Here is a 27,596-nt window from a genome sequence, read left to right on the forward strand (position 1 = left end):
GTTTTCCCCTTAGAGGGGTTTTGCCCTAGCTTGGAGCTTATATCTTGTGTTCTATCGTCTTCTATGAACTTCATGTTTTATGGTAATTACTTGATGAAAAAAGAAAACATAATGACAAAAATGCCAACAATCTCACAAGTAATTATCGTGTAATGGAAATCTAGTGATAAGATGAAAAACCTCCTGATTTCCAACAGTGCGCGCTTCCTGGGTGCAAAGGTAGTTCGTGAGGCATAATTTGGGGCCAACTATAGTGGGTTGGAAGAGCTAGCTAATTGCAAGAGGATTTTATATTTTGGTGCCAGAGTTTTGGTGTCATTTTGCAGGGCTTGAGTTGGGCCATTCTTGTGGGCCGAATTCACTCAATTTTGGCAGTGCGTGGGGGTTTCTGGGCAAAGCTTGCGTAGGGGTAGGAGAGGTACTGATTCAAGGACCCAAGGGCCGGGAAAAGTTGTGTTTCCTAAGTTAATTTCATAGTAAAGCTTGGAGGCTCCTTCACTGGTGGATTCGGGGCATTTAGCAGCACAGTTCTTCTCAGCAGTTCCTACAACCAACCAGAAAGCCACTCGCACCTCTTGGAGGGATTTCTTGTCACCTGGAACTAGCCCAAACAATTTCCTGGGTTTTGTGGGTTTTGGGAGAGGAGTACAGAGTTGAAGTTTCAGAGTATTCTGAGCAGAACCTCTAGTTCCAGTTGGTAGCCGGTAGCAAATTTTCTAGGCAGTGTGCATTTCCTATTTTGGTCCATTTCCACATCCGGGTTTGAGACTTATTGCCTAGATTTTGCATAGCTTGCATAACAAGCCTAGGTTCTATCATTCCTACTCATTTATGTATCTAGATTCTTATCATTAATAAAATGGCTCAGCTTTTCTGATATATTTCCTTGGTGTTTTGATTTGTGCGCATGGTTTTAAATTTATCTTGTTGTTCCTAGTTCATTGTTTTGTTCTTTACTGTTAATTTCTGCTTAGAAATATTACAACTTTGTGATGTCAAATTGACAAGAAATGATGTCATGGCCTCATATTTTATGAGGATCTCTCAGCTAAGATATCAACTTTAAGCAATTGATGAAATTATTTCTGATAAAGAACTTGTGAATACAACAATTAATGGTTTGCCTGAATCATGGGATTCGTTTGCATCTAGTATTTGTGGCTGAAAGGAAACTCCAAGTTTTGAGGAATTATGGGCCTCATGTAGTCAAGAAGAATCTAGACTAGTATCTAAGGGAAAGATTCAAAGACCTCTATATGGTGAATCTCAATCTTTTGTAGCCCATGCAAAGAATGGTAAAGGAAGAAGGAATTTTGGGAGATTTCAGAAAAGAAATTTAGGAAGGAAACCTGCTCCAAATGATGATCAAGCGAAGAAAGATTTGTCAAATATTCAATGCTTTCGTTGCCGCAAGTTTGGTCATTATAAAAACCAATGTACTGAAAGGAAGGATGATAAGAAAAGAAATGGAAAACAACATGCTTCTATAACAGCCATTGATGATGAGCATCCCAATCAAAAGAAATTCAAGAATGAAAATGAAGAAGATTTTGTTTTGTTTTCTGCTCTTTTAGGTACTATTACAAGTAACAGTGGTATTTGGTTGGTAGACAGTGGAGCCTCCAAACATATGACAGGTAACTGCAATAGTCTCAAAAAGTTGAAATAAAAGAAGTCAATGCTTAAGGTGGAGCTTGGTGATGATGGGAAATCTGAAGTCAAAGGTGTTGGGTCAACATCTTTCAGCTGGAGATAGGAGGAAATATTTATTTGAATGATGTATTTTGTGTTCCAGGTTTGAAAAAGAACTTAGTCTCTACTTCATCTTTTTTTGAAGACAGGATATAGAGTTGCATTTGTTGATGGAAAGGTTCTTGTTTGGAAAAAGGGCACTAGCATAGATTCTGCCAAAGTAATTGGTGTTCAAGAAAGAGGCTTGTATAGACTCCTTGGACAATCAACTTAAGCATTGGTACACAATGACACCAATCTATGTGAACTATGGCATCGTAGATTTGCTCACATTCATTATAAGGCTTTGTCAGTGTTACCACAAAATCTAGCAGGCCTTGGAGAGGGAAACTCTACAAGACAAAGAGCTAGACTAAGTGCTAACAATGGGACAATGGCCCATTGTCACCACAGCCAAGGTCCACTGCTCTTTACAGATTTTCACCGATGGGAGGAGCCCCGGTATGAAGGTGATCACTTAGAATAGATATGCTAAATATAGGGCATGAAGTGATCAAGCTAGAGCTCATTTGAAAGAGAGACTCAATAAAGGCACAAGGCTTCAAAGAAGCAAAGTGCTTCCTAAGAAAAGCCCTAGAAAAGAAGGCACAAGAGCTAGGGTTTTGAGGTTCTTAGTTGGTAATAGGTATTCACAGGGTCAAGGCTTGAGAGAAAAGGCTTCATCTATCTTAGCCAGTCATCTTAGTTAGCATAAAAGCTCTATTTGAAGGATTAGTTATCATAGTGTATGTGCTTGGGTTGAGCCCTAAAGTGAGTTTGGGAGAGGGAACAACAACAATATAAACTCTCCGGGTTGGGTAGGAACTCATAAATAAATCTGAGCTTACAGAAGATCACTACTCCTCTTTATTCTTTAGATAGGGATTATTTCTTCTTTAGGGAGTTTACTTCAACAAGTACTATGCTCATACAACCTTCATGGAAGTCCTTAAGTTGAGAGAGAAGATCCGAGGGTTTCCCTCTTGGAGCAACACCTAGAGCAAGAGATTTTTTGGAAGAAACTCAAGAGGATGGCCACCAAACTTGGAGCATGGGTAGCCTAGACCCTAAGCTTGATGTGTAGGCTCTTGAATTCCCAAAAAATCTCTTCCCTAAAATTTCGCTACAAGTCCTAGATTTTCGCCCTAGCCTTAAAAGGACTGAATTTTAAGAGGAAAAATTATGGATGAAAATTAGAGATGACCACTAAGGACTTGGATTAGTGCCTTGTCCTTTGGGCACATGGAGTCTTACGATGTTCAAGATGAGCTAAATTGTCTTTAAGGAGGCTTAAAATTGATGCCCTAGGTACCACGTTTAAGCATTTACCCACTTCAAAGATAATTGTTAATTTTAGGTATGTTCTATGCTTAGAGCAATTTATTTCAATTTTCACAGTTAGCTCAATATCTTTTCCAAATTAGCAATCACATCAGCATTAAAGTAAACTGCAAATAGAACATAAACATAAATCACAGAAGACAAGCCAAGACAAGAGGACACAAGATGTGGCGCTAGCCAGGGACAAACCCCAATGTGGGGAAACCCTTGATCAATTCTTCTTATATGTTCTTCAATAGTTCAGCAGAGAGAGAGAGAGATAGTACGTTTACAACGAAATTCAACACTTTGAGTTTTCTAGATAAGAGCATAGATCATCTCTAAGAAGATGATACATGAGATCAGTTGAAGACATGCTGCTTCAACTGATTCTCCAAGGTGACTCCTTCACCTATCGTTGTGCTGCATTTCGTCATCATGTTGCACCTCACCGTGCTGCACCCATCATCACTATGCTGCATCTCATCATGCTTCATTAATCATGACTGTACCCATCACTGTACTGCATTATGTGCCATTGCTGCACCATGTTGCCATACTGACCTATGTGCTGGCTGCATCTTGCTTGCTTGTTGTCCCTAGCATGCTTGTTGTCCTTTGCATGCTAGTTCGGCAGTTCCCGACAGTTCCGGCTTTTGCCCTCTGCGTCAGCTTTCCCGGTTGTTCCGGTAGTTCCTAGCAATTTCGGCTATTCCTGGCAGTGTCGACAGTTCCGACAATTCCGGCTATTCCTGATAGTTCCGACAGTTCTCGCCAGTTCCGGCAATTTTGGCTATTCCTGGCAGTTCCGACAGTTCCTGGTAGTTCCCACAATTCCCGACAGTTCCGGCAGTTCCAACTTTTCCTGGTAGTTTCGGCAGTTTCGGCTTCTGCCCTCTGGATTAGGGCAGCGTTATCCCTTAGGATCTCTCCTCCTACTAAAACCCAAAGACAAGTAGAGAGGAAGAGATCCCAAGTGTGTTGAAATGACTTGAAGGCCACCTCTATTTATACTAAAACGTTGAGCACAAGTGGGGTTTATTTGGTCGCTGGACGACCTTGACGAATTGTCCCATAACACAAATAAATTCATATCTCCATGAATACTTATCGGAGTCGGATGATCTTTAGATCAATCCTACACCTCTCGATGAGAGGGATCCAAGAAAATATCAGCTTCCATTAATAAGATGACCCACATGGAGTTTGGCCCTAGTTGCCAATTTTAACACTCCCTCTCAACTAGGGAGAACTCCATCCGCTGATCCATATGTCCCACTGTACTATATCTGCCATTAGTGCCCTGCACTGCTCTGCTTTGCTCCGTTGAACCATGAAGAGGAAGAATTGATCGAGAATTTCTCATACCATTCTCTACTGACCCGAAGTCAGTTTCATCTGAAGAGACTGTGTCACATCACTCTTACTGGCCCAAAGTCAGTTTTATTGATCCCAGATCAATATCACAAGAGAGTGTCTCAAACCACTCATACTGATCCCAGACCAATGGAGGTCATCCTAGCATAGGGAGTACGATAGATATATCGATGCGTCCATCGATAGTACTACTATGGTCCCTAACCCCATTTCCTTGCTCATTGATCAAATGAGAGGTACTTCCCATGAGTCCCAGACTGCATGGGTAGGAGTTCTCGACAGGAGAACTAATCATCCCGTCCACAGGAGAACGAATCATCCTACCCCACAGTCGCCACGGGAGAACTAATCATCTCGGCCCATAGGAGAACTAATCATCTTGTTTCACAGTTGCCACAGGAGAACTAATCATCCTGGCCCATGGGAGAATTAATTATCCTGTTCCACAGTTGCCACGGGAGAACTAATCATCCCGGTCCACAGGAGAACTAATCATCCTGTTCCACAGTCGCCACGGGGTATCACAGGTGAAGGTTGAACCTTCAGACACTCCTTCGCATAATGGTCGAACTTATTGCAACCAAGGCATTTGCCTTTCCTTCCACCCATAGATCCGGACTTCCCAATGAAGTGATCTTTAGGTAGGCCATCAGAAACTTTTGCTGCGTTATTCTGATAATATTCTCTGCTTCGACTTCACTCTCGATGAATTTGAAGAGGGATGAGGAATCCACTGATCCTTTTGTCTTTTCCTAATTGTCTTCGGTGATTGTTTTTTCACTCTTGCTTGGGCATTGTCTTCACCTCAGCTCTGATACGATGTTAATTTTAGGTATGTTCTATGCTTGGAGCAATTTACTTCAATTTTCACAGTTAGCTCAATATCTTTTCCAGATTAGCAATCACATCAGCATTAAAGTAAACTGGAGACAGAACATAAACATAAATCACAGAAGACAAGCCAAGACAAGAGGACACAAGATGTGGCGCTAGCCAGGGACAAACCCCAATGTGGGGAAACCCTTGATCAATTATTCTTATATGTTCTTCAATAGTTCAACAGAGAGAGAGAGAGATAGTACGTTTACAACGGAAGTCAACACTTTGACTTATCTAGATAAGAGCATAGATCATCTCTAAGAAGATGATACATGAGATCAGTTGAAGACATGCTGCTTTAATTGATTTTCCAAGGTGACTCCTTCACTTATCGTTGTGTTGCATTTCGTCATCATGCTGCACCTCACTGTGTTGCACCATGCTGCACCCATCATCACTATGCTGCATCTCATCATGCTTCATTAATCATGATTGTACCCATCACTGTACTGCATTATGTGCATTGTTGCACCATGTTGCCATACTGACCTATGTGCTAGCTGCATCTAGCTTGCTTGTTGTCCTTTGCATGCTTGCTGTTCCATGCTAGTTCGGCAGTTCTCGGTAGTTCCGGCTTCTGCCCTTTGCGTCAGCTTTCCCCGCAGTGCCGACAGTTCCAGCTGTTCTCGGCAGTGCCGACAGTTCCGGCAATTCCGACTATTCCCAATAGTTCCGGCAGTTCTTGACAGTTCCGGCAATTTCGGCTATTCCTTGCAATTTCGGCGGTTCCGGCTTTTCCCGACAGTTCCGGCAGTTCCCTGCAGTTTCGACAGTTCTGGCAGTTCCGATTTTTCCCGGCAGTTCCGGCGTTTCCCCGCAATTCTAGCAGTTTCGGCTTTTCCCGACAGTTTTGGCAGTTCCCAGCAGTTCCAGCAATTCCAGCTATTCTCGGTAGTTCCGTCTTTTCTCGGCAGTTCCGGCTTTTCCAGACAGTTCAGGAAATTCCCAGTAGTTCCGGTAGTTCCAGCTTTTCCCGACAGTTCCGGCTTCTGCCCTCTGGATTAGGGTAGCGTTATCCCTTAGGATCTCTCCTCCTACTAAAACTCAAAGACAAGTAAAGAGGAAGAGATCCCAAGTGTGTTGAAATGACTTGAAGGCCACCTCTATTTATACTAAAACCTTGAGCACAATTGGGGTTTATTTGGTTGCTGGTTGACCTTGACGAATTGTCCCATAACACAAATAAATTCATATCTCCATGAATACTTATCGGAATCTGATGATCTTTAGATCAATCCTACACCTCTCGATGAGAGGGATCCAAGAAAAATATCAGCTTCCATTAATAAGATGACCCGCATGGAGTTTGGCCCTAGTTGCCAATTTTAACAATAATGGAGTTTCATGGAGAGTTCAAAGATTTTCCTCCATTGGTAACATTCATTACATGCCATGCATTCAATAACATATGCAATACTCTACTAGAAAGCCTCTCAAATTAATTTTCAACAATTTTGACACAATTTTAACATATTCTAGAGCAATAATTCCACACATTAAACAATTTCAAGAGAAAACTTCCATCAACTTGAGGCACTTACAAGATGACATGCAATATATCCATCCCAAAATCCAAGAAATGGCTCCAAAGAAGAATGTGTGAAAATTCCTGAATCTACACATTAGAAACCCTACTGCAATCAATGGTTGATCATCTCCTACTTGTTTTTTACATTAACAAGTTATTTAATTATATAAACATCGATGAAAAACACTATTACAGCCTACACATACATAGAGATCATGAACTGAAATAATATGAGACAATCACACAAGGGACACCATTATTTTTGGACAATCATCCCCGAAAAACTCAATTTGGGAAAACCGATGCAGCATATACAAGGTTTGTATTATTAAGTAGATTCTTGAATACAACTAGGGTGCCAAAAGCGGCTCATCCAACAGAGAATAACGTTGGCAGAAGTACCTCTATCTGGAGACAGATATTTCGGCAAATCCAGTAATTGGATGATAAAACTCCACAGATGACAAATGCTGCCCCCAGTGCTGGGCAACGATGGCTGCTCCAAGCTCTGCGCTGGAACTGCATCACCTCCTCTAGGAGTTGCGTCACCCTCTCAATGAGGCTCCCTTGTTCAGAAAGTCAATATGCTGAACTGCTCTTTCTCTGCACCACATAAAAACCCCAACGCTGCCTCTAAGGGCCTGCATCAACCCCTCCAGCTTCTGTGTCACCTGTGTCAGCCCCTCTGGCCTCTGCGTCACCCTCTCTGGAGTTGTGCTGTCTCTCTTGGTGCTGCTCTACCTCTCTGCTATGTATTCTTCGGCCTTGGATTGAAGTCCCTTTGCAGAATTGCCCCTTACTGCAACTCAGATCACTAGCTCGATTTTCTCAGCAAACCACGCCCCAAAAAAATCTAACTCTTTGATCTCTTGGTGTGTCTCCAACTGACCCTAAAGCCTCCTCTTATACTTTTCCTGTTGATGAATCAACGACTGAGATTAAGTCCCTAATCAACGACTAAGATTAGAACTGGCTTGATCCTCGTCACTCAGAGCTTTCTCACCCATATTCTTATTAATACACATTAATATTTTACTTAGGAACCCATTAAAAATATTGATTATTTTAATAACTCTTCATCCCGGTGGAATTTCTCCAAACGATTTATGGGTTCTGGAGATCTCATGTATTCTATCCCCCCCTTACAAAATTTCGGAGCTAGAGCACATTTGATGCTACCCAAAATCAACACTCCCTCTTAGCGAGGAATGTGCTCTAGCAATACTTTTCAACAGAAGTATCACACTGATCCACTGCATCGGTCCTCTATGCTGCTGATGCTTGGCTTGCTGCCCTTCATCCACTACACGGCTGCTCCCTCTCAAAATGCTGCCTCATGTTGCCCATAACATTACCATTGCTAACTGCTGCATTGCAACTCAGTTGCTGAGAAGTAAGCAACTGAAACTTCACCCAAAAACTGACATGCTGGTTAGTATGGATGCCTCGTGATGCTAAAGCTACCTCTGCTACTAATATGTGCTAACCCTCTACTGCTACTGCGCTGTTGCAAACTGCTCTGTGCCTCTCGCACTGCTACAACATCCATTGCGCTACCTCAGACTTTGGCACTCTAGCTCTACCACTGTCGCTTCATCACACCTCGCTCCAATCGACACTCGTCATTTTGCTACTGTCGTTAAGGGCTCCCGTAGCCATATGTGATCCAAGAGTTTGGGCACCTCAAGGATCCTGCCCCCCTTCTGTAGCTCTTTCGAACTACATCTCTAAATCACCCCACCTCCTTCCTGGAGATGTGGCTGCCATGTTTGCTAAATAAATGTCGAACTGGTTCTCTTCTCCCTCTTTCGCTGCTGCCCCAACAAAACTCGGATTTGGATTTCTTTGGTGCTAGAAATCCTCTAAGGAACAGGTTCCCTCTAGACTCCCTCTGAGTCCTGATTTCCTTCACGGAAATCCTCCTGCCAAATGTCGAATCACTCCTCTCCAATCCTCCTTTGCTGCTGCAACCCAGATCTAGATTTCTTGGCTAGAAATCTGTCAAGGCAATGATTCCCTCTACCTTGGTTCAGTCTCCTCAGACACTGTTTTGCACCAACAGAAACAGCGTCCCACCAGCTCCTCAAATCGAAATTTGCTCTGCTCCCTTAGCCCTGACAACTGAAGAATCTGAGCCCCTCTGGCTCTGCGCAATCACTGCGTGAGCTAGATTAGCTCCTCCTGGCCACTGCGTCAATCCTTGGCTCAGAAAGATGACGTGGCACTGCATGAGCCTGATCTACCCCCCCTTGCTTCTGCGCTGGCCTAGATAACTAATGTAGCTACTACGTGGGATCCTCCCAGCTACTGCGTTACCCTCACCTGGCTCAGAGTGCTGACGCAGGCACTGCGTGAGCCTCTACGTCACCTTTTCTGCACTGCGTCACTCCTCCTTTTGTGTCTCTGGCTCTGGAACAACGTTGTCACTCGGGACAATTGCTTTTTTGCTACAAATTCTCCAAATTTCTTGGCTGGTGTCTTCAATCTCCTATGAGTTGCAATCCTTTGATACCATGTAAAAATTTCTGAATCTACACATCAGAAACCCTACTGCAATCACTGGATGATCTCTCCTACTTGTTCTTTACATTAACGAGTTATTTAATTATATAAACATCGTTTAAAAACACTATTGCAGCCTACACATACATACAGATCATGAACTGAAATAAGATGAGTCAATCACACAAGGGAAACCGTTATTTTTGGACAATTGTCCCCAGAAAAACCCAATTTGGGAAATCCGGTGCAGCATATAGAGGGTTTGTATTATTAAGCAAATTCTTAAATACAACTAGGGTGCCAAAAGTGACTCACTGAACAGAGAATAACCTTGGCAGAAGTACCGGTATCTGGAGATAGATATTTCGACAAATCCTACAACTGCATGATCAAACCCCACAGATGACAAATGTTGTCCCCAGTGCTGGGCAACGATGGTTGCTCCAAGCTCTGCGCTGGAACTGTGTCAACTCCTTTAGGAGCCGTGTCACCCTCTCAGTGAGCCTCCCTTGCTTAGAAAGTCGATATGTTGAACCGCTCTCTCTTTGCCCCACAGAAAAAACCCAGCGCTGCCTCTAAGGGCCTGCATCAACCCCTCCAACTTCTGCGTCACCTGCGTCAGCCCCTCTGGCCTCTTCGTCACCCTCTCTGGAGCTACGTTGTCTCTACTAGTGCTGCTTTGCCTCTCTGCTATGTATTCTTCGGCCTTGGACTGAAGTCCCTTTGTCGAATTGCCCCTCACCGCAACTCAGATCACTAGCTTGATTTTCTCAGCAAGCCATGCCCTAGAAAAATCGAACTCTTTGATCTTTTGGTGTGTCTCCAATTGACCCTCAAGCTTCCTCTTATACTTTTCCTGTTGATGAATTAATGATCGAGATTAAGTCCCTAATCAACGGCTAAGATTAGAACCGGGTTGAAACTTGATCCTCGTCATTTAGAACTTTCTCACCCGTATTCTTATTAATACACATTAATATTTTTATTTTCCTAAGTTTAGACTTAGGAACCCATTAAAAATATTAATTATTATAATAACTCTTCATCCTGGTGGAATTTCTCCAAACGATTTCTGGGTTCTGGAGATCTCATGTATTCTATCCCGTCCACAAAATTTCGGAGCTAGAGCACAGCTGATGCTACCCAAAATCAACAGAATGTGAATTGGCTTCCATACATCAAAATGCCTCCAAAAGATCTCCAATAGCCAAAGAAACAAGTGTGAAAATATCTCGAGAAGACTAATCCAAAGTGTGATGATGATGATTAGCTCAAATGAGTCCTCATATATTTATACATGATCTATCAAATGTAATTTTAGCCTAGAAGCCCCTCAACATTATAAAAATGGGCAAGATACATCCCTTGGTCATAGGTCGTCCAAATAGCTTCACAAAAATATGAATTAGCCATCCAAATGCAAGTCGAAATGATGACATCATGCGGATGTAGGGTTGTTGGAAGGCAACGTTGAGTCCTCTTTGTGCCAAAATGGGTGAGAGGGCTCCATGAATCTCAAACTAGGTGATGGCCCCTAACTCTCCATGTAAGTCATCATGTGGGGCCCCAATTTGTGTTTGGGGCACAAAAACCGGTCTCATAGGTCTCTTGATGATAGAATAGCTTGTAATGCTCCAATACTCAGGGCTTTGATGATGATGCTTGCCCTCCCATGTCTGAAGGGGTGAGACAAACCTCCTATGGGCCTTGGATCAGCTACCACACCACGTGGTAAATGGTAAGTCAGCTGGGGCATATTGCTCCAAGTGCATCATCCGGTGGATAATGTGGAGCAATGAGCAGACTGTTGAGGGTGCCCATGACGTGAAATGATGCTCTGCCCATGGTGGGAGTCCCATGGCTCTCAATGCTTCACCCGGGGGTGTCAATATGATCCTTTGGTGGGCTTGTGCCCCAATTAAGTTGCACAACCCATGATGAAACCACCTGCCAATTACATATAATGTCCAGTGCTGCATTCTCACCATTAGGTACAATAATTCATTAGTGCATCTAAGTGAACCTTGCTTGTTAATCAAGGGCACATTGAGACTTCATATGGAGCTTCCCTTCCAAGTTTGGGGCTTTGATCTCGTAATAGTTCTCTCTCATTCATCATCACTTGGAGTTGGGATATATCTTTCGAAAGATTTCAGACCTGCAATTTGTGGAATGATTGGATGATTAAATGCATTTTGATGTTTGGAATATTTTCACTATCTCTCTTAGAGCTTCTATTTGGCAAGGTTATGGATGGATATACTCTTTTTGTCATGTAATTGCTCTTTTCATGCGAATTTCATCATTTTTCATGTTTAATATATGGAATGCTATGTCATGATTTTACTTGTGCCCTAAAAATTAATGCGAATTTATGAAACACTTGTAATCTTGGTTTGTTGCATATGTTATTCATCTTCGCAATAACAAATTTTCCTAACGGTAGGTTGTGCACCTTTTACCTTGAAACTCCATAAAATATTGCATATTGAAGTATAAAAGTCTAAAGTTGTTGTGAAGCTGCATCCACGGAGAGTGTAGCTGCTTCTTTAGGCCTCCTTGAAGAGTGAAGTTCCTAAATCTTGATCATTTTGACTCCAATCTTCCCAATAGCCAGGCACTGGTCCTAGATCCTTGGTGATCACATTAGCTTAAGGAAATATCATTCTTTCACCTCTTTTCTTCCTTTTTTTAGTCCCTTAAGGATAAGGAGATTTTCTAGGGCTTGGTGCGAAAGTTTAGGGAGGAGGAATTTTAGAATTCCGTCTAGACAAGTTTCTTCATTTATGTCTCCTTTAGGCATCCTCCAGTTTTGAACGAATTTCGACAGTGAAATTTGAATTAAATTGATGCCCTAGCTGTCACACCAAGAGGAAAGCCTTGAAGTTGCTTTGACTTGGGGATTTCTTGAAGGTTTGCACTTTGTAGTTCATCATTCAAAACCTTTTCTCTTAACTATAGGTGATCATTAGATGAGCTCTTACCAAGGTATATCTCTCAACCCTTGGTCTCTTATAGTATTTCTCTCAAGGGGTTTTTTTGTGGAAAGTCACCTTCGCTTCTCCCAAAGCTTGCACTTTAATTGAATCTTTCCATTGAATGAGCCATCCTTGCCTCACTTTGAACCAAAGTATAAACACATCAATCACAAGTGAGGGATTTTGGAAGTTTTGATCTTAGGAATTTATCGTTTTTGAATATTCCTAAGCTCGAGGGCATCCTTCATAGGCCTTCCTTGGGGAGCTTTTCAACTTTTCTTTAAGTATTTGAACCATTAATTGAGCCTCTCCTTTGAATGGGCCTAGGAAATCATGTTATACCTTGCCATTTATCCTATCGTTCAAGTGATTTCCTCCATACCAGGACTCCTCCCATCAGTGAAAGTTTGTAAAGAGCAGGGGGCATCGATTGAGGTGATAGTGGGTCTTTGTCCCATTGTTTTCACTTGGTCTATTAGTAGTCCCTTTGGAACCCCTCCTAGGATTCTTGCTAGATTGAGTGGTAACAGGCAGCAAGGAGGAGTGAGGGAGGATCTCATAGGGGATGCTTTAAAGCTAGAGAAATTTTTGGAGAATATTAGGCATATCCATCTAGAAGTACAAGAAACACTGAAGAAGTCACAAGAAAAGTACAAGGCCATGCATGATCACTGTAGAATAGATAACAATTTCAAGGTGGGAGATAGAGTATGGTTATAGTTGAACAATGACAGCCTACATGGTATTGGTAAGAAAATTAAGGCCTTGCAATATGGTCCCTTTGAGATATTGGGGAGGGTGGGAGATAACATCTATAGACTCAGTCTACCCCCTTACATACACATTTATGCAATAGTGAATGTGAAAAATTTGGAACTCTAAGAGCTTTCCATGCTTGATCAAGAAGAGAAGCAAGTGCTACCTTCTATAGAGGATTTAGCACTAGATGCTGAGGCAGAGTTGACGGAGGATACAGTTTTGCAGAAGAGGTCCAAAACTACAAGACAAAGACAACATGACCTTTAACAGATTGAGTTGAAAGGACCACTTCCAGGCAAGGCTAAATGGTACTCCAGGGAGAAGGTAGAGGAAAAATTTCCTCATCTCATTTAGTAAAAGCTTTTCGGGACCAAAAGCCTCCTAAATTGGGAAGTATGATCTGGATTGGATCAATACATTGTTTGTCATCCATTTTGATGCTTTCAGGGTGGAAAAATCAAAGAAATCAACTTATAGTAATAATTTTAGTGACATGACCTACTTTGGAGAATTAGGCTTAGAAACCTTTCACGGCCAATTTAAGGTCTTAAGCAACATTTTTTTGGGTAAAACTTTACTGCTTAAGCATAACACCCCTTAATGCTATTCTACATTTGAAGACCCTTCCAATGCTGCAAGAATTGTGTCAATTGGAGTTCGAACACAAACGTTATGCCTCCCCACAATTGACCTATCGTGTTTAACCACCATAATTCGAAGGGGCTAGACATGTGGGCACTATGAAGAAGACTCTAGAAGGGTCGAGTTGTAACTCATATTGAGGGTTGAATGGATCAAATGTAACCCCTAGTTGGCTATTGGGCTATGTTATAACTCGGCCATTAGGAGGAAAAAGGGTTCGATTCTATTCTAATGCATTTTTTTCCATAGTAGAGCGTAGTAGCTGAGAGTGGATAGGGAGAGGGCACAATAGAGAGGGTTTGTGTTCTCTAGCAGCCCATGGGCCACAAATCTCACTTCTTTGTATTTATACCATTTCCATTTAGAGAAAGAAAGCGTAGAGCAGCCTCACCTTCTCACTGCTTTTCTCTCGAAAGGGTTTCTCATGTCATATGTTGGGGTGATTGTGGTTTGTGAGTGATTGTTTTATCTGTTCTCTATTTTTCGCATTTTATTTGTAGCATGCATAAGCAGAAAACAATAATTCAATAAATCCAGAAAATCATAGGAAAATCAACCCTCATAGAATAGATTTCGGATTTCAGTATATTTTTATTAGATCTGTTGTGAGGAACTGTCCAGTGGAATATCTAGGGCAGTTTACAGATCATCAATGGTGTATGCACATTGCAGTTCCTATAGGAGTTCATGGTGTATGCATATTGCAGTTCATGGTGTAATAGGAGTTCGTATAGTCCGTGGTGTAGAGTGGCTCATTTCTCTAGACATGTGCAATAAGTACAAGATGCCAAACTACTTGCCTGGAAAGGACAAAATTATAGATTATCTAAACTAAGACCATCAAAATAAATAATTTAAGAAAATTGCACCAACAACAATAGCAAGATGTTATGTCATGGAAGCAAAATGAAAGGTCAGTACAAAGAATAACTCAAGCAACTAATATGATGATACGAAAAATTGTTCACTAGATGAAAGCTAGAAAAATGATATGAATGCAATCATAAATGAACATTCAAGGTTGCTAGGTCTTGTGAGTGTAGGTGTAGGTGTGGATGCAGTTTCAGAAATCAGGGTTCATTGCATTCTGACGGTTTGTGACATATTATGTATGTAATGGCGTGCAAACAGTGGGAAAAACAGTTTGAATTTCATCAAGTTGCAAATTTGCAAATTGAGAATAACAAGACAGGAGATACAAGGAGTCAATGATCAAGTCTAAAATTAACCCCCCCCCCAACAACCTGTAGTTGGCGAAAATGCACAATAATAGAGATCACAATAAAATTCACCTAAAATAATGAAATGTTGAGAAAATAACATGAATAGAAGGCACCCAAATAGACATCATAACTCTCTGTGCTTGAAAACTAATAACGTAAAAGAAATAATTTTCTAATGATGCCTATTTTGAAATAACCATTCACTTATATATACTAGAAAGATGTCCTAACCCTAGAGATGATGGCTGAAATACACATACATAATAGAATAGAATTATGGCTGCCTAATAAAATGGCCGACCATAAAAAATGACCTTATTGACTGGTTATATTGAGTTATATGGTTTAAAGCTTGAAAGAATGATGCCAATATTTCTATAGAGATAGATATACTAACAATAGGGGCCAAACTTTCAAGCCAAAGTAATGCCTTAGAAATAACCCTCCCTTCCAACATCAAAAGAATAATCAAAAGTGAAAAAGGGCCAATATTAAGTGTTGTCCTCTCTTAATTTATATTTAGTTCAGAGTACTTTTCAGATTTAGAGCTAGCTCTATCTGAGTATGTCATTGTGAGAAAGCACGTGGCTTTCTGTTGCATGCGCCTCTTTTACGATTTCTCTCTTGCTTGTGGAAAGACCATACGTAAGAATCCCAACTTCCAAATTCTTTCTCATCTCAATGTTCCACTGATTTTTAAACCAAAGACTTACTGTTCATATTGGTAGATGGTCATATTTATAATTTTGGTTGTTGCTTATTACTGTGATAAATCTTTTCCACTAGAATTCTTGTGGCTTAAAAATCTTTGACACTTCTTTGGTATTCACTTTAAATTCATTCTCCTACCTTTCCTGTTACTTCCCTGTCTTGTCCATCTGTTGCCCTTTGATGAATAGCAATCTATACATTCTACCCTCTTATTGAATATTGCACTTTGAACTTTATTTCATGGCACCCTTCTTTTGGCTACCCTCATTTGTTTTACTTATCTTCAGGTTGCTGCATTCTTGCAGGATGACCTTCCACTGTCTTCTCTCCTTTAGTTGATGTCAAATCTGTGTATGGATCATCATTATTAAGGCTATGATTCAACATTATGTCACGTTCTGTTATGATTCAAGATCAACTAGACATCAGTATTAGGCCGTAACAAGATCCTTCTAGCCCTCAGATCATCCAAGTGAAAGTTTGCATGTGCAAAATTGCGTTAAGTGTACGTGTAACTTAATCATTAACCATATCATAGTTTAGTGCTTTTAACATGCTCAAACAGGGATAAATATTCCCTATCAAATGCTATCTCTGTGAATTGGGCATCAAGTTATTTTAGGGTAGACTTCTGATTTACTAATTATGGAGAGTCCTGTGGATATCTATTTCTGTGACATAGTGATGTGGCATGTGGAAATCACAGAAAATAGTATTAATGTTCTTCTGCAAGGGATCTATATGAAGTTGTGTTCACATATATTTGAGTATGCATCCAGAAATACTTAAAGGTAATTTTAGAAGAGGCAGGCCACTATACCATCCATAATTCCTCCAGCACTGTCATCGGGGCTACATGCAGACAATTAATTGCAGGAGGAATTGGATGTTGAGAGCTCTTCCTTACCCTTACCAATAAGGTTAAATTTCTATTAAGTGCAAGTGGAGAGGACTATAACACAATTATCTTATCTAATCTTGTAGCATTCGATTGAAATTGTAAATTTGTAGTTACAAATCCCTTGGAGACAGAGACTATGGTTGAACTTGATTCCAACTCAACAGTGTGAAGAGTCTAATACTGGCCTTGCTATTGGGGATAACTACATATTTTTCTGATTACTTCCTTTGACTTGTGCTCTCTCCACTACGATGTTTTACAAAAGTTTTTTCTCACTGTTTCAAGAGCTGCTTGGGGATTTGTGGTCTGGAAGCTGACCAAGAGGATAGAGTTGTAAATTGTAATTAATCCCATACTTTCTAAGGATTATGTTCTCCAATTTATTGAGCAGAAGGTATTACCCAAGTATCCACAGGTTGAAGGGCTTATTCTGACCTGAGCTGATCTCTGTTCCACAAGCATTCCTTGATCACTGTTTCAATAAGCAAAACGTGTTTCTTTTTATTTATCACCTGATCTAGGTGCAGTACATAAAGCAAAAGAATTATAAAATCATTGATGGTATTGAGAGAAGCTCCTGGTTGAGAGGGAAAAGGAGAAGTTGAAGGAGCCTTAGAAAGAGTGATTTCAGCTGCAACCAGTGGACCAGATTCAAGAGATTAGTCTTCCATTTTGGCCTTCAAGTTTTGTCATTTCACTTTTGGACTTCAATGACTTTTTCTCAAGTTTTCTGGCCTTATGGAAAGATCAGAATGAAAAAAGAAGAATGATGGTTTTCTTCTTCTGTGAAATGCCTTCTATTCTATGTTGGTTGAGTCTGGTCTTTGAACTTAGCAAGTCTTGACAAACGTGTTTGAGTTCTCAGTTAGTCTGGTCAAATTCATCGAGTCTTAGTGAGTTTGACTTGTTTTGATGAAAATTATGGTTTTGAATGTACTTGGGTGGTTTCAGAGTCGTGCTAAGTAGTTTCATCAAATATTTCTTAAACTTGGCAGCTCTTGTAATAGAGATTGCGAACAGCTTTTTGGATTTGTTGTATTCAGACCGTTGTAAGGAAAGCTAAAAGTGATAATTTGATGTGCTTATATTGTATGTTTGAACCAAGTAAAGAATTTTTTCTAGTGAATTATGGAGAAGTCAGAAATAACGTAACAGGAATGTAATCATGCAAACATTGCAATTTGAAGTCTCTGGATTATTATGATATTTTTATTGCATTGGAACTGAATTAGATTAACGTTTTGAGATTTGCTTCAGTGCTAATGTTGATTCTCCACATTTTGTACCTTCTGTGGGCATTTGTAGAGGTTATTATTATTTTTGTTTTTATTATACTACCTGTATCATAATATAATAATTCGAAACATTGGCATTGGATTTGATGGCAATCTGAATTACAGGCCAAAAATGACGGTACTGGGTTCAAGGGAGCAAATGTGTATTCACAAAGATGTAAGGACCATGCGAGGGAGAGCTCAAAATAATGCCTGTCGCTCACTTTGCAAGTCTCGAGCTTGCTATCACCACAATCGTGTTAGTGGTATGATGATCCTCCTACAGTTATTTTAGTCTTTAGGACTTCTCAAGCTAGGTGAAGACGCTCATAGAGTAAAAAAATAACAAGTATACTGTGGTAAATAATGCTTTGGCCTTGCACTAATTGGTAGGTTCTCCTTGCTTATGTCATGGGCTGAATGTATAAAACTGTAAATTGCTAGCAGTTTAAATCGTGTCAAAGGTTTGAGCATAAATATGTTTGATTTATTTGTCCTCCTTATAGTTCAGAATCCATATGCAGGGCGTGCATATGTCTTCATGCATGATACTCGCAGTATTTTACCATTTTCTTCTTTGTAGCTTTGGTGTATAAATTCTGATTCAAAAGATCTAATCCACTTTATATTTGTTCCTCTGATCTAGATGTAGTTATTATATCTTACATTAATGACTCACGAGCTGTCATGATTTGTGGATGGAATAATCTGTGTATCCCAATGATTCCCATGCAGATGTTGGATGCTGGCTAGCAACTGCTTTCTAGCTAACTTGGTAGATGAAATATTTTGAATCCGAATGCAGGCTAGTGTATGTTATGTTGTCTAGGCAAAGATGCTTCAAAATTCTTCTTAAATCCCAATTAAGCTTCTCTTAATTATCAGTGCATTCATTCATGGTCATAGAATATTCAATATGACATACTGGGGAGATGGAAAACTACCAGGTTGTACTGTATTATTTATTTTACAATTTTATTTGGGCATTTGACTGGATCTGCATCTTTCTTTTGCCTTTCAAGAATATCTTAAGGGCCATGTGGAACTGGGAGATGAGCCAATTGACATTGAAGATTTGATTAGCATTGGCAGAATTCAAGGCCCGTATGTCCCTTATGCCTATCTTATCATTATTTTGTAGATAACAAGATATACCGCATATAGAGAAAAACATGGTTGGCAGTGAGAAACGGAAAAAAATATGTTTGGTGGGATTCCATTGTTTTCAGATGCTGATAGATATTTAATGTTGTGCAGGTGTCCATACTACTTATCACGAGATCTTCATGGTTCGGCAGATATTTTGTTTGCCCCCTACAATTATCTCATTGATAAAGATAACCGTCGTTCCCTCACAGGTATTGAGTGGGAGAATACAATACTCATATTCGATGAAGCGCATAACCTGGTAAGGATTTAGGAATTTACATTGATGTTAGTGCTTTAAGTAAACGAAGAGCTTCTTACTTCTTCATTCTATGTTCCAGTTGCCTTGTGTCCCACTGTCCATAGTATCATGCTTTAGAATTTTTTAGGTCATGCATAGAGATCTGAGGACTTGAAACCACTATGATCTTGCAGGAAAGTATCTGTGCAGATGCAGCCTCATTTGATATATCATCTAGTCATCTGACAGCATGTATTGAAGAAGCAAAACAATGCATAGATATGGCACATGTACGGATTACAGCCGAAAATGTAGCAGATACATCCATCGATCCGGATAATTTTGCCATTTTAAAAGGTGAGTGCCATTTTTATGTTTTACTTAATAGCTGTTAAGATTGAAGAGCTTGATGGTCATCATTGTAGTATTAGATATTTTAGAAAATGTGGAACTTGTAGCTGGAGCCTGGAATCCATCTCCAAAATTTAATAGGTAAAGATACTCATGGTAAACAGGCAGGGTATTTTCTTCTGTGTAGGATTTAAATGAGCTGTTTGAATAGGTTTAGTAGAAAATACAAGTACACTAATTCTATAGCTGTACAGATAGAACGGATTTGCTTATGACCTATGCTTACCATATTTGCAGCACTTCTACTTAAGCTTGAAAAGAGGATCAGTGAAGTTCCATTCCAGTCAGAAGAGTCAGGATTCACACGGCCTGGTCCATATATTTTTGAGTTTTTCGCAGATCTAAACATCACTATTGAAACAGCAAATATGCTTATTGATACAATTGATCATGCAGTAAATCTTCTTGAAGATGGTGAGCTTAATGACATCCCAATGAAAGAAGGCAATTTTATATCAAATAACTTAAATAAGCTTCTTGTTGATATAATTGATTTCAATGGCTTTTCACAGCTTGCATAGCTTCATTTTCTTCATAATGCATTAACTTAAGTTTCATTGTTCAAATTTTTGTGTTGCATTGGTTGCAAATTTATGCTATTTGTCCATGAAGATGTTTTTATTTAAACAGTTAATAATGAGAAAAAAATGTGGGTCACTTAGTTTGACTACTGCAATGTCAGGAGTGGGTTTGATTTCACATGAGGGAGATAACCGTCATTGTTTGTTTATGTAAAGAATATGCTAATCAATAAATTAGAGCAAGTCACAAAGGCTTTGGCAACTTTGCTGTGTTGAAACTTGAAAGGCTTTAAGAACTTCAGTTTGTTTGACTTCAATGTATTCAGAATCAAACTTGAGCTCTGCCGCGATGCAACCAAAGGCAAAGGGTGCTGCCTGCAGGCTTCAAAGTTTGAGAGATGCTCTTAAGATCATCTTTAGAGGGGGTGATTCATCTTACGCTGCCTCTTACCGTGTAAGTGTCAAAAGTTGGTGGAATTCTCGGAGTCTAGTTATGACAGACTAGTGCAGGATTTTTTATATTTATGCTTTGTTTCTTGGTGTTCTTAATGCAGGTTCACATACATGAGCCTTATATAAAAAACGGTGAAAACAGTTCAAGTAAAGGTACAGATATACATAATTACCCATTCTGCTTGCTTGCACATCTCTCCTTTCAGTGGTTGATGGTTTTAAATATGTTTTTGCTTAAATTTTCCCTAGAATGTATTGCACTTAGTATGGGGTAACAGTGTAACACGTGAGGCCCAGAAACTAAGTTACCGGAAACTCCTAAAGAATTTGCCAGAAACACGGATCCCCGTTTCCGATATAGAAACGGATACGATTCTTCCCTGAAACACTGTAAAAATGTTATTGTGCTGTTTCAAAAAATCGGAAACTTTAGATTTGGAATTGGATACATTTCCAAGGGATTTAAATTTTTTTGGATCCGTTTCCGGGATCCGTTTCCGGAAACGGATCCACAAAAATTGTTTATCGGAATCCACCCTTTAAATGTTAAAAAGCGTGAAAATTTATATAGCCATAAATAAATAATAAAAATGAAGAAATCAGATTTGCAAATAAACTCACTATAAACACAGTCTCATAAAGTCTCTTCTAAATCTTTAAAAACAACGACACTCCATATATTTATCAAGGATTCTTACTAAGAAAAAGATAGATGTTCAAAAATGCAAATAAAAGGGTTTGATGAATGTCTTCGTAAAGAGATTTATTTGAGTGATTAATTTTCATTTTGGTTAAGGTTTTGTTAATTGTCATTGATTTTGCTCTTGATTTCATAAATCCCTCCAATATAACAAATCTTCTCTAGCCAATCTTGTGCCTGCATATAGTCAAGAGACCAAGCTGACATTGAGAAGATTGAAATGTTGAAATAGGTCTTGACGGAATATCCCAATGATCGCATGGGCCTTTTAATTGTCAAGCAAGGAAGATAGATATCATCTGCCATGCATGACACGTTCTTTGAAGGAGTTGGACCCAAAAGCACAAAGGCTGTGCCGCTGTAGCATTTCTGATTACATTACTAATGATGATTTGTTTATGTTGAATGTTATAATAATCACTAATGATGATGCCAATGTTTATGCCATTGATGATGATGATTTGTTTATGTTGAATTCATGACGATGATTATGTATTTTTAGATATAGATTCTAGATTTTAAAATATGAATGGTAATATATATATATATATATATATATATATATATGACGTCGTTTTCTTGCCGTATCGTATCTTGATATTTTGAAAATTTGTCGTATCCGTTTCAAACCCCGTATTCATATCTGTTCCCGTATCCGTTTCAAACCCCGTATTCATATCTGTTCCCGTATCCGTTTCAGTGCAACTTGCCCAGAACCTGATATAATTTCAAAATCATGATGCTATACTTTGATTTGCAAAATGTGACTTTCTCTAAATTTACAAGTGGAGCAATTCATGATCTGTTACACTTTGTGGAAGTTCAAAGTGGATTTTTGATAGGAAAATAATATATTTTTCGCCTCTCACCAAAGTTAAAGTATATTTGATAAGGATAATTGTGTCCATTTATGTTTACAGGCTAGTATAACTAATAAAAAACATTGGCAACGACCTACTTGCTCATCCATCAATTCGTCAATATGGTGAGCAAGCTGATAAGAGCATGAATACTTGATGCTATAAGTTCCAAGGAGCACGCACTAGCAATTTTATCATGTTATTTGTTTATTTATTTATATAGTTTAATACTGCATTAATGTGATTTTCTTCTTTATCACCAAATTTTAATTGCTCTACAACCAAATGTAAAAATTACAAGTTCTTGATTGAAAATGCCCATGTGCAAGCAAGTGTGCTTTTTAGGTGATAAGTTCCTTATTTCTAGAGAATATAGTCAGTAATATGGTATTAGGTTTAAGTGAAATGTGTAGCAGCCTAGGTAGCTTAGTTGTTAGGGCCCTGTTATGGTGGTTCTGTGGCAGCACAATACAACTTAACAATAAGAAGAAATGCATTTTTACTCGGTAGGCAAGTTACGTCTGATCTTAAATAAATAGACAGAATAAGCATAACTCAGCATTCACCTGTGTCAAATGTGCCTTGATGAAGTCCACTTCTTTTCAGTACAGAAGAAGCACGACATAGCCGTATATGAAGTCCACTTCATGGTGCAAAACAGAAAAGAAAGAGATTTTTTTTAAGCAAGTCTTGAGATTGATTGTTGTAGTGAGGCTTACCTGGGCTTTGCTTACCTTCCAAATGCTGGATTGTGATTGCTACCCCCTCCGTGTCAGTTATGCACCATGAACTAGAGAATGGGATTGGAGTCTAGCAACTATCACACCCAATTCTAGTCTAGAATATTTGTACTGGCTACCAAATTCTACTAGAAAGATCTTCTCTTTCGAGATGTCTCCAACCAATTGGCCAACTATGGCACCAAGCTAGATCTCACTTTTACTGAAGGGATCCCCAATAAGGGTCTGTCCAATACTTTATAATGAATGGTTGATGCCACAAAAGGATGAGATGAGGTCTAGCGTTTTGATCTCCCCTTCCATGTGACTGTTGTCTGTCAATGGATCAACCCAGTGGCCTTGTAGTAATTTGGAGTACCTGTATCTATTGTATGAAGAACTATTGCAGCATAAACTAAGAAAAGGAAGCATAGAATAATCAACCCACACAAAGGTTTGCACTTGGAAAATATTTTTATTGAATGGCATGGATGATCTCATAGTTCAACAAGACCTAATGGCAGGAGGATCTAGCCTTTTATAATCTTTCTTGTAATGACTAGATAATAGTGAGTTTGACTCTCTCCCAAAATAATATTGTTTGACTTGTCATTCGCATGTTGGAGACTAAGTCATTTCATAATTTTTTTTTTTGTTTGGCTTGAAGAGACAATGTTGGGGCCTTGGATACCCATGTGTAAGCATGATTTGACCTTGACTGAGCTAAATGAGAGGAATAGTAGTCCAACCACTAACTTAGGTGGCTTTAACAGCTAGTTTGAACCTTTTTTGTCTCCCACATGTGAGTTTGCATGCATTTTAACCAGTTCTAAAAACTGCATTGTGGAGAAAACGTTCTACTAGATTTGTCCAACGTTTTGCTTGAGGGAGGTAGGCCACATCACAAGGATTCCAACAAGCTATCATTTGCCCCATTTGGACTTAGGGTGTTACCTCTTAAGCCTATTTTAATCTTGCCATGTGTGAGCTAGAAATGAGTTTGATTTTTGCTTGCATGGGTAACATCTTGGTTGATTGATGGATTATGGCATTAGGGTTTTGCGGTTGTTTGTTTGACATTAATATAATAATTGCCCATGGCGAGGAGAGTACGACCACATTAGAGGAGTGATTTTGGTAGATCTCCAATGACTTTTCTGATTTGAGGAATTTGGCACATGTGTTTTTTTTAGATGAAAATTTACACATTTGTCTTTGCATGTCAAGTATGGACCTTGATTTACCACCTTTTACCCACACGTGACAAAAGAGAGGGTACAACCACCTTTAAATAGGAACATTTGCTTCATGTCTTCACATTTTACCAATAATTGTACGTGGCATGTCAAACATACATTATTTTGAGCCCCTGTTGATTTTTGGACTTAGGACCTAGTGCATTGGGATTCGTGAACTACCTCGGGAAAAGTAAGATGTTGTGAATTGTGAGATAAGATAAGGTAGAATAATATCCCTCCTACACCTGTCCTTCCCCTAGAGTAGGCTGCATCTTGAATTACTCTTCCCTCTCCATGGTTGGTTCTTCCCTTGACGTCATTCTCTCCTCCAATCCCTCGATGCCTCCCATGCAGCAAGCCCCAATTGTCCCTTCATCGTTATCTCAAATTTCCCCATCGTTGATGGGCCCCCATCTTGTACTATTGCCTTGGTTGGTCTCCCTATTCATTCCCTTAACAATAATTTTTTATCACCCTCTCTTAATAGGAGGGTTGTTAATCTTTGTAGGTTTTCTTTTGAACAGCCGGTGTATAGACTTTTGGGGAAAGGATTAAATTTTGCCCTAGCTCTGAAAAAAATCCTAGTAGAGGATAATAGGATTATATGAAATGTTCCAAAGTCAATTTGAGATAACTCTTGTGAAGATAATGGAGCTAAAAGCTAAGCATTTAGACAATAACCCAAGTTATTGGTCTGGAATTGATGGGAAGGCAATTCTTTAATGGGAATAAAGAGGACATTGATCCTAGAGGATGGTTGAATATTGTGAGAGAAATTTGAATAACTTCTTTGATTACAAGTTGTTATTTTTGTGGTGAAGCTCTTGTTTGATGGAACATTATGGATAGAGGCAAACAATTTCGCTAAATTTGGAAAGAAATGCTAAAAATATTCTCTAATAAGTGGATAGACGAAGTCATTCAAATCAAAGGAATGTAATATGCAGAAATTCAAAGATTAATTGAAGGGAGTGAAAAAATAAATTCATAAGAAAAATTTCAGAGTATCCAAATTGCAAAAGGACAAAGATAAACTAAAAGAAGAGCGTCTAGAGAAGGACAATGAATTATCTACATTGTATTCACTTGATTAAACATAAAGGAAGGAGAGATGAACATAGGTAAGGAGGAGGAGGAAGAATTGAACAAGATAGATGAACAATTCTAGGGGTAACACAATCATAGTGAAGACCTTATTGACGGCGTGAAGAATATGAAAAGGCATTTCTAGGAGGTAGAATCAAAGATCATAGATGAAGAAGTTGCTAGAAGAGTTGAAGAGGAAATTTGCAATAAGGTTGCAGAAGCCTTAAATATCCAAGATGTAAATTTAGAAATGCAAGTGAGAATTGAAGAAGGACAAAAGGACTAATGCATAGAATCATCCTTCACTTTAGAGGGAGATTATGAAAGTTACAAGGTTAGTGGAAGATAATTGATACCTTCCTTGAGGTAAATTCCAAAATAGAAGAGCAAAAGTATATGATGAATGTTGTCGCTCAAATTGTACAGGCACAGTTCGACAACGACTCAAGGCAGGGGCTGTCACTCTGATGTCTGCCCTCTTCGTTCCAGGTGTCTTCGAACGATAGGCTATGGGGGGTAGTCCTTATGGAATGTGAGAATGTGAGATTTGTTGGCAACCAACAAATCCAGGAGACACGATTGAATGGCCTAGCCACTTGGTTGATTTTAGCAAGTTAATAGATTAGATTGAATTATTTTAGTGAGACTAGTGCCTTATGGAGTCACCTATTTGCTTTATATTGATTAAGTACAAAATGACAAGATGGAAAATCACTGCTTAGGAGATGCTTAGCTATCCTATATGAAGTGCAAGTCCTATAGTCTAGGTGATGTGCAAAGTCTTGGTTTATTTTAGTTAGATGCCTAGCTAGATGAATCCCTTAATCCTTAGCTATTTTGAGTCTAGTCTCTAGAGTAAGTTGTAGAGAGAAATAAAGCCGAAGAAAGCAATGGCTTGGTTAACGATACCTTCCCTTGAAATCTAACTACCCGGTGCTTTCGGTGCGGCAGAGACTGTGGCTTTGACGACTGCAAAGTCACCGTGTTAACCATTAGAGAGGGTCTATCCTTTGCAAGCTACAAGATGAAGGGTGGCCCTATATGTCTATCAACCAAGCTTATGCTTGGAGGTTAATTAATTAATGTAGGTCCAGGCCTAGGATGCAAATGCAAGATGATGAGTGCTTCTTAGGGTGAGATTATTTAATGTTCTTCAAGTACTTAATTACAAATGCTCTTTAGATATGACAAAAGAGTACTTAAATGACAAATGAAGGATAATCTCAACCACAAGATAGAGTGCTCAAATTCAACAGTGCCTAAAAGATATATTCAATGTAACCAAGAGATAATTGCTCAAGCACTAAATAAAAGACAAGATTAATGCTCTTTAAAATTATAACAATTCACCAATATGCCAAAGATAAATTATCATCCACAATAGATATTCAATTTAACCATGAACAATAAACTCAATGACAATAATGGCTATGAGAAAGATTAGAGCACTTATCCACGATATTACTTAGAACAATTAGCCAAGGTTCTTTAGAGACAATGCAAGGATGAAAATGATACCAATAAACAATTGCTTAAGAGATTGACAATTTAGATGATTTATGTTCTTTAAACACAACTAGCACTTTTCAAAGATATGACAACAAATTATCACAATGCCAATCTCACATAGAACAATTAGATTTCCAATGCTAATGCAAATATGCCCAAGTCCAATGACCAATTCAAGCACTATTAACCATTCAAGGAGATATTAGATCTTGAGATTAAATTGTCAAGTGATTTTATGAGTGAGTTATCTAGTGAAAAATTATAATCTCCTAGATTATGAAACTCGCAAGAAAGCAATGTGTTAGTATTCTTATTAAAGAACAATGCAACAACTTAACCCATTATCAATCTCTGTAAAGTTTAAACAATCCTTTTCACAATATGCTTATCAATAGAGCATTGACCAATGTTAGGAAACTTATGCAACATATGCTCAAGTTTTATGACAGCAGTAAGCTAAATATGCCAAACTAAATCCAATGAGAGCACTTAGAATGCAAAAATGAAATGCTTATGAGTGCAAAAATGCAAATGAGGCAGCCCAATTTAATCCACTTTGCCAACACAAGATCATAAACAATGATGCAAGGGAAATAAGAGATGCATGCGTGATGAGTTTATGATCCTTATCCAAAGTCACTGTTATGTATGATCAGACATTGTTATGCTTCTTTAGGCAATGTGACAGCCATAAAAAAATGATGAAAAAATGCCAAACGATTTTACTCGATGTAGTGAATTGTTAATGTGTTTAGGTGTCTTGTGAGTTAGATTTATGCCACTTAGATGAATTTTATACCACTGTAAATAAATCGATCATAGGCTGTAAACAGAGAATAACTAGCTTGTTTGCCCAAAAATTCCTCGAATGAGTTGATCTTCTGTGA

General features: G+C 39.0%; 1 protein-coding gene across 3 annotated transcripts in view; it reads left to right on the forward strand.

The window, feature by feature from the left end:
- Window positions 1-27,596, forward strand: part of LOC149181477 (RAD3-like DNA-binding helicase protein) — a 371,454-nt gene that overhangs the window by 17,863 nt on the left and 325,995 nt on the right. For all 3 annotated transcript variants that reach the window (XM_089416629.1, XM_089416630.1, XM_089416631.1), the window contains exons 3-9: window positions 17,952-18,091; window positions 18,848-18,929; window positions 19,083-19,233; window positions 19,407-19,569; window positions 19,861-20,037; window positions 20,471-20,598; window positions 20,699-20,750. In XM_089416629.1, the coding sequence (XP_089272755.1) occupies window positions 17,952-18,091; window positions 18,848-18,929; window positions 19,083-19,233; window positions 19,407-19,569; window positions 19,861-20,037; window positions 20,471-20,598; window positions 20,699-20,750 (893 nt within the window). The remainder of the gene's footprint in view (window positions 1-17,951; window positions 18,092-18,847; window positions 18,930-19,082; window positions 19,234-19,406; window positions 19,570-19,860; window positions 20,038-20,470; window positions 20,599-20,698; window positions 20,751-27,596) is intronic.

This window comes from Pinus tabuliformis, chromosome 3_2, assembly GCF_031772625.1.
Source record: "Pinus tabuliformis cultivar Carrire ecotype Pingquan chromosome 3_2, CPIR1, whole genome shotgun sequence".
In the NCBI taxonomy this organism is placed as follows: Eukaryota; Viridiplantae; Streptophyta; class Pinopsida; order Pinales; family Pinaceae; genus Pinus; species Pinus tabuliformis.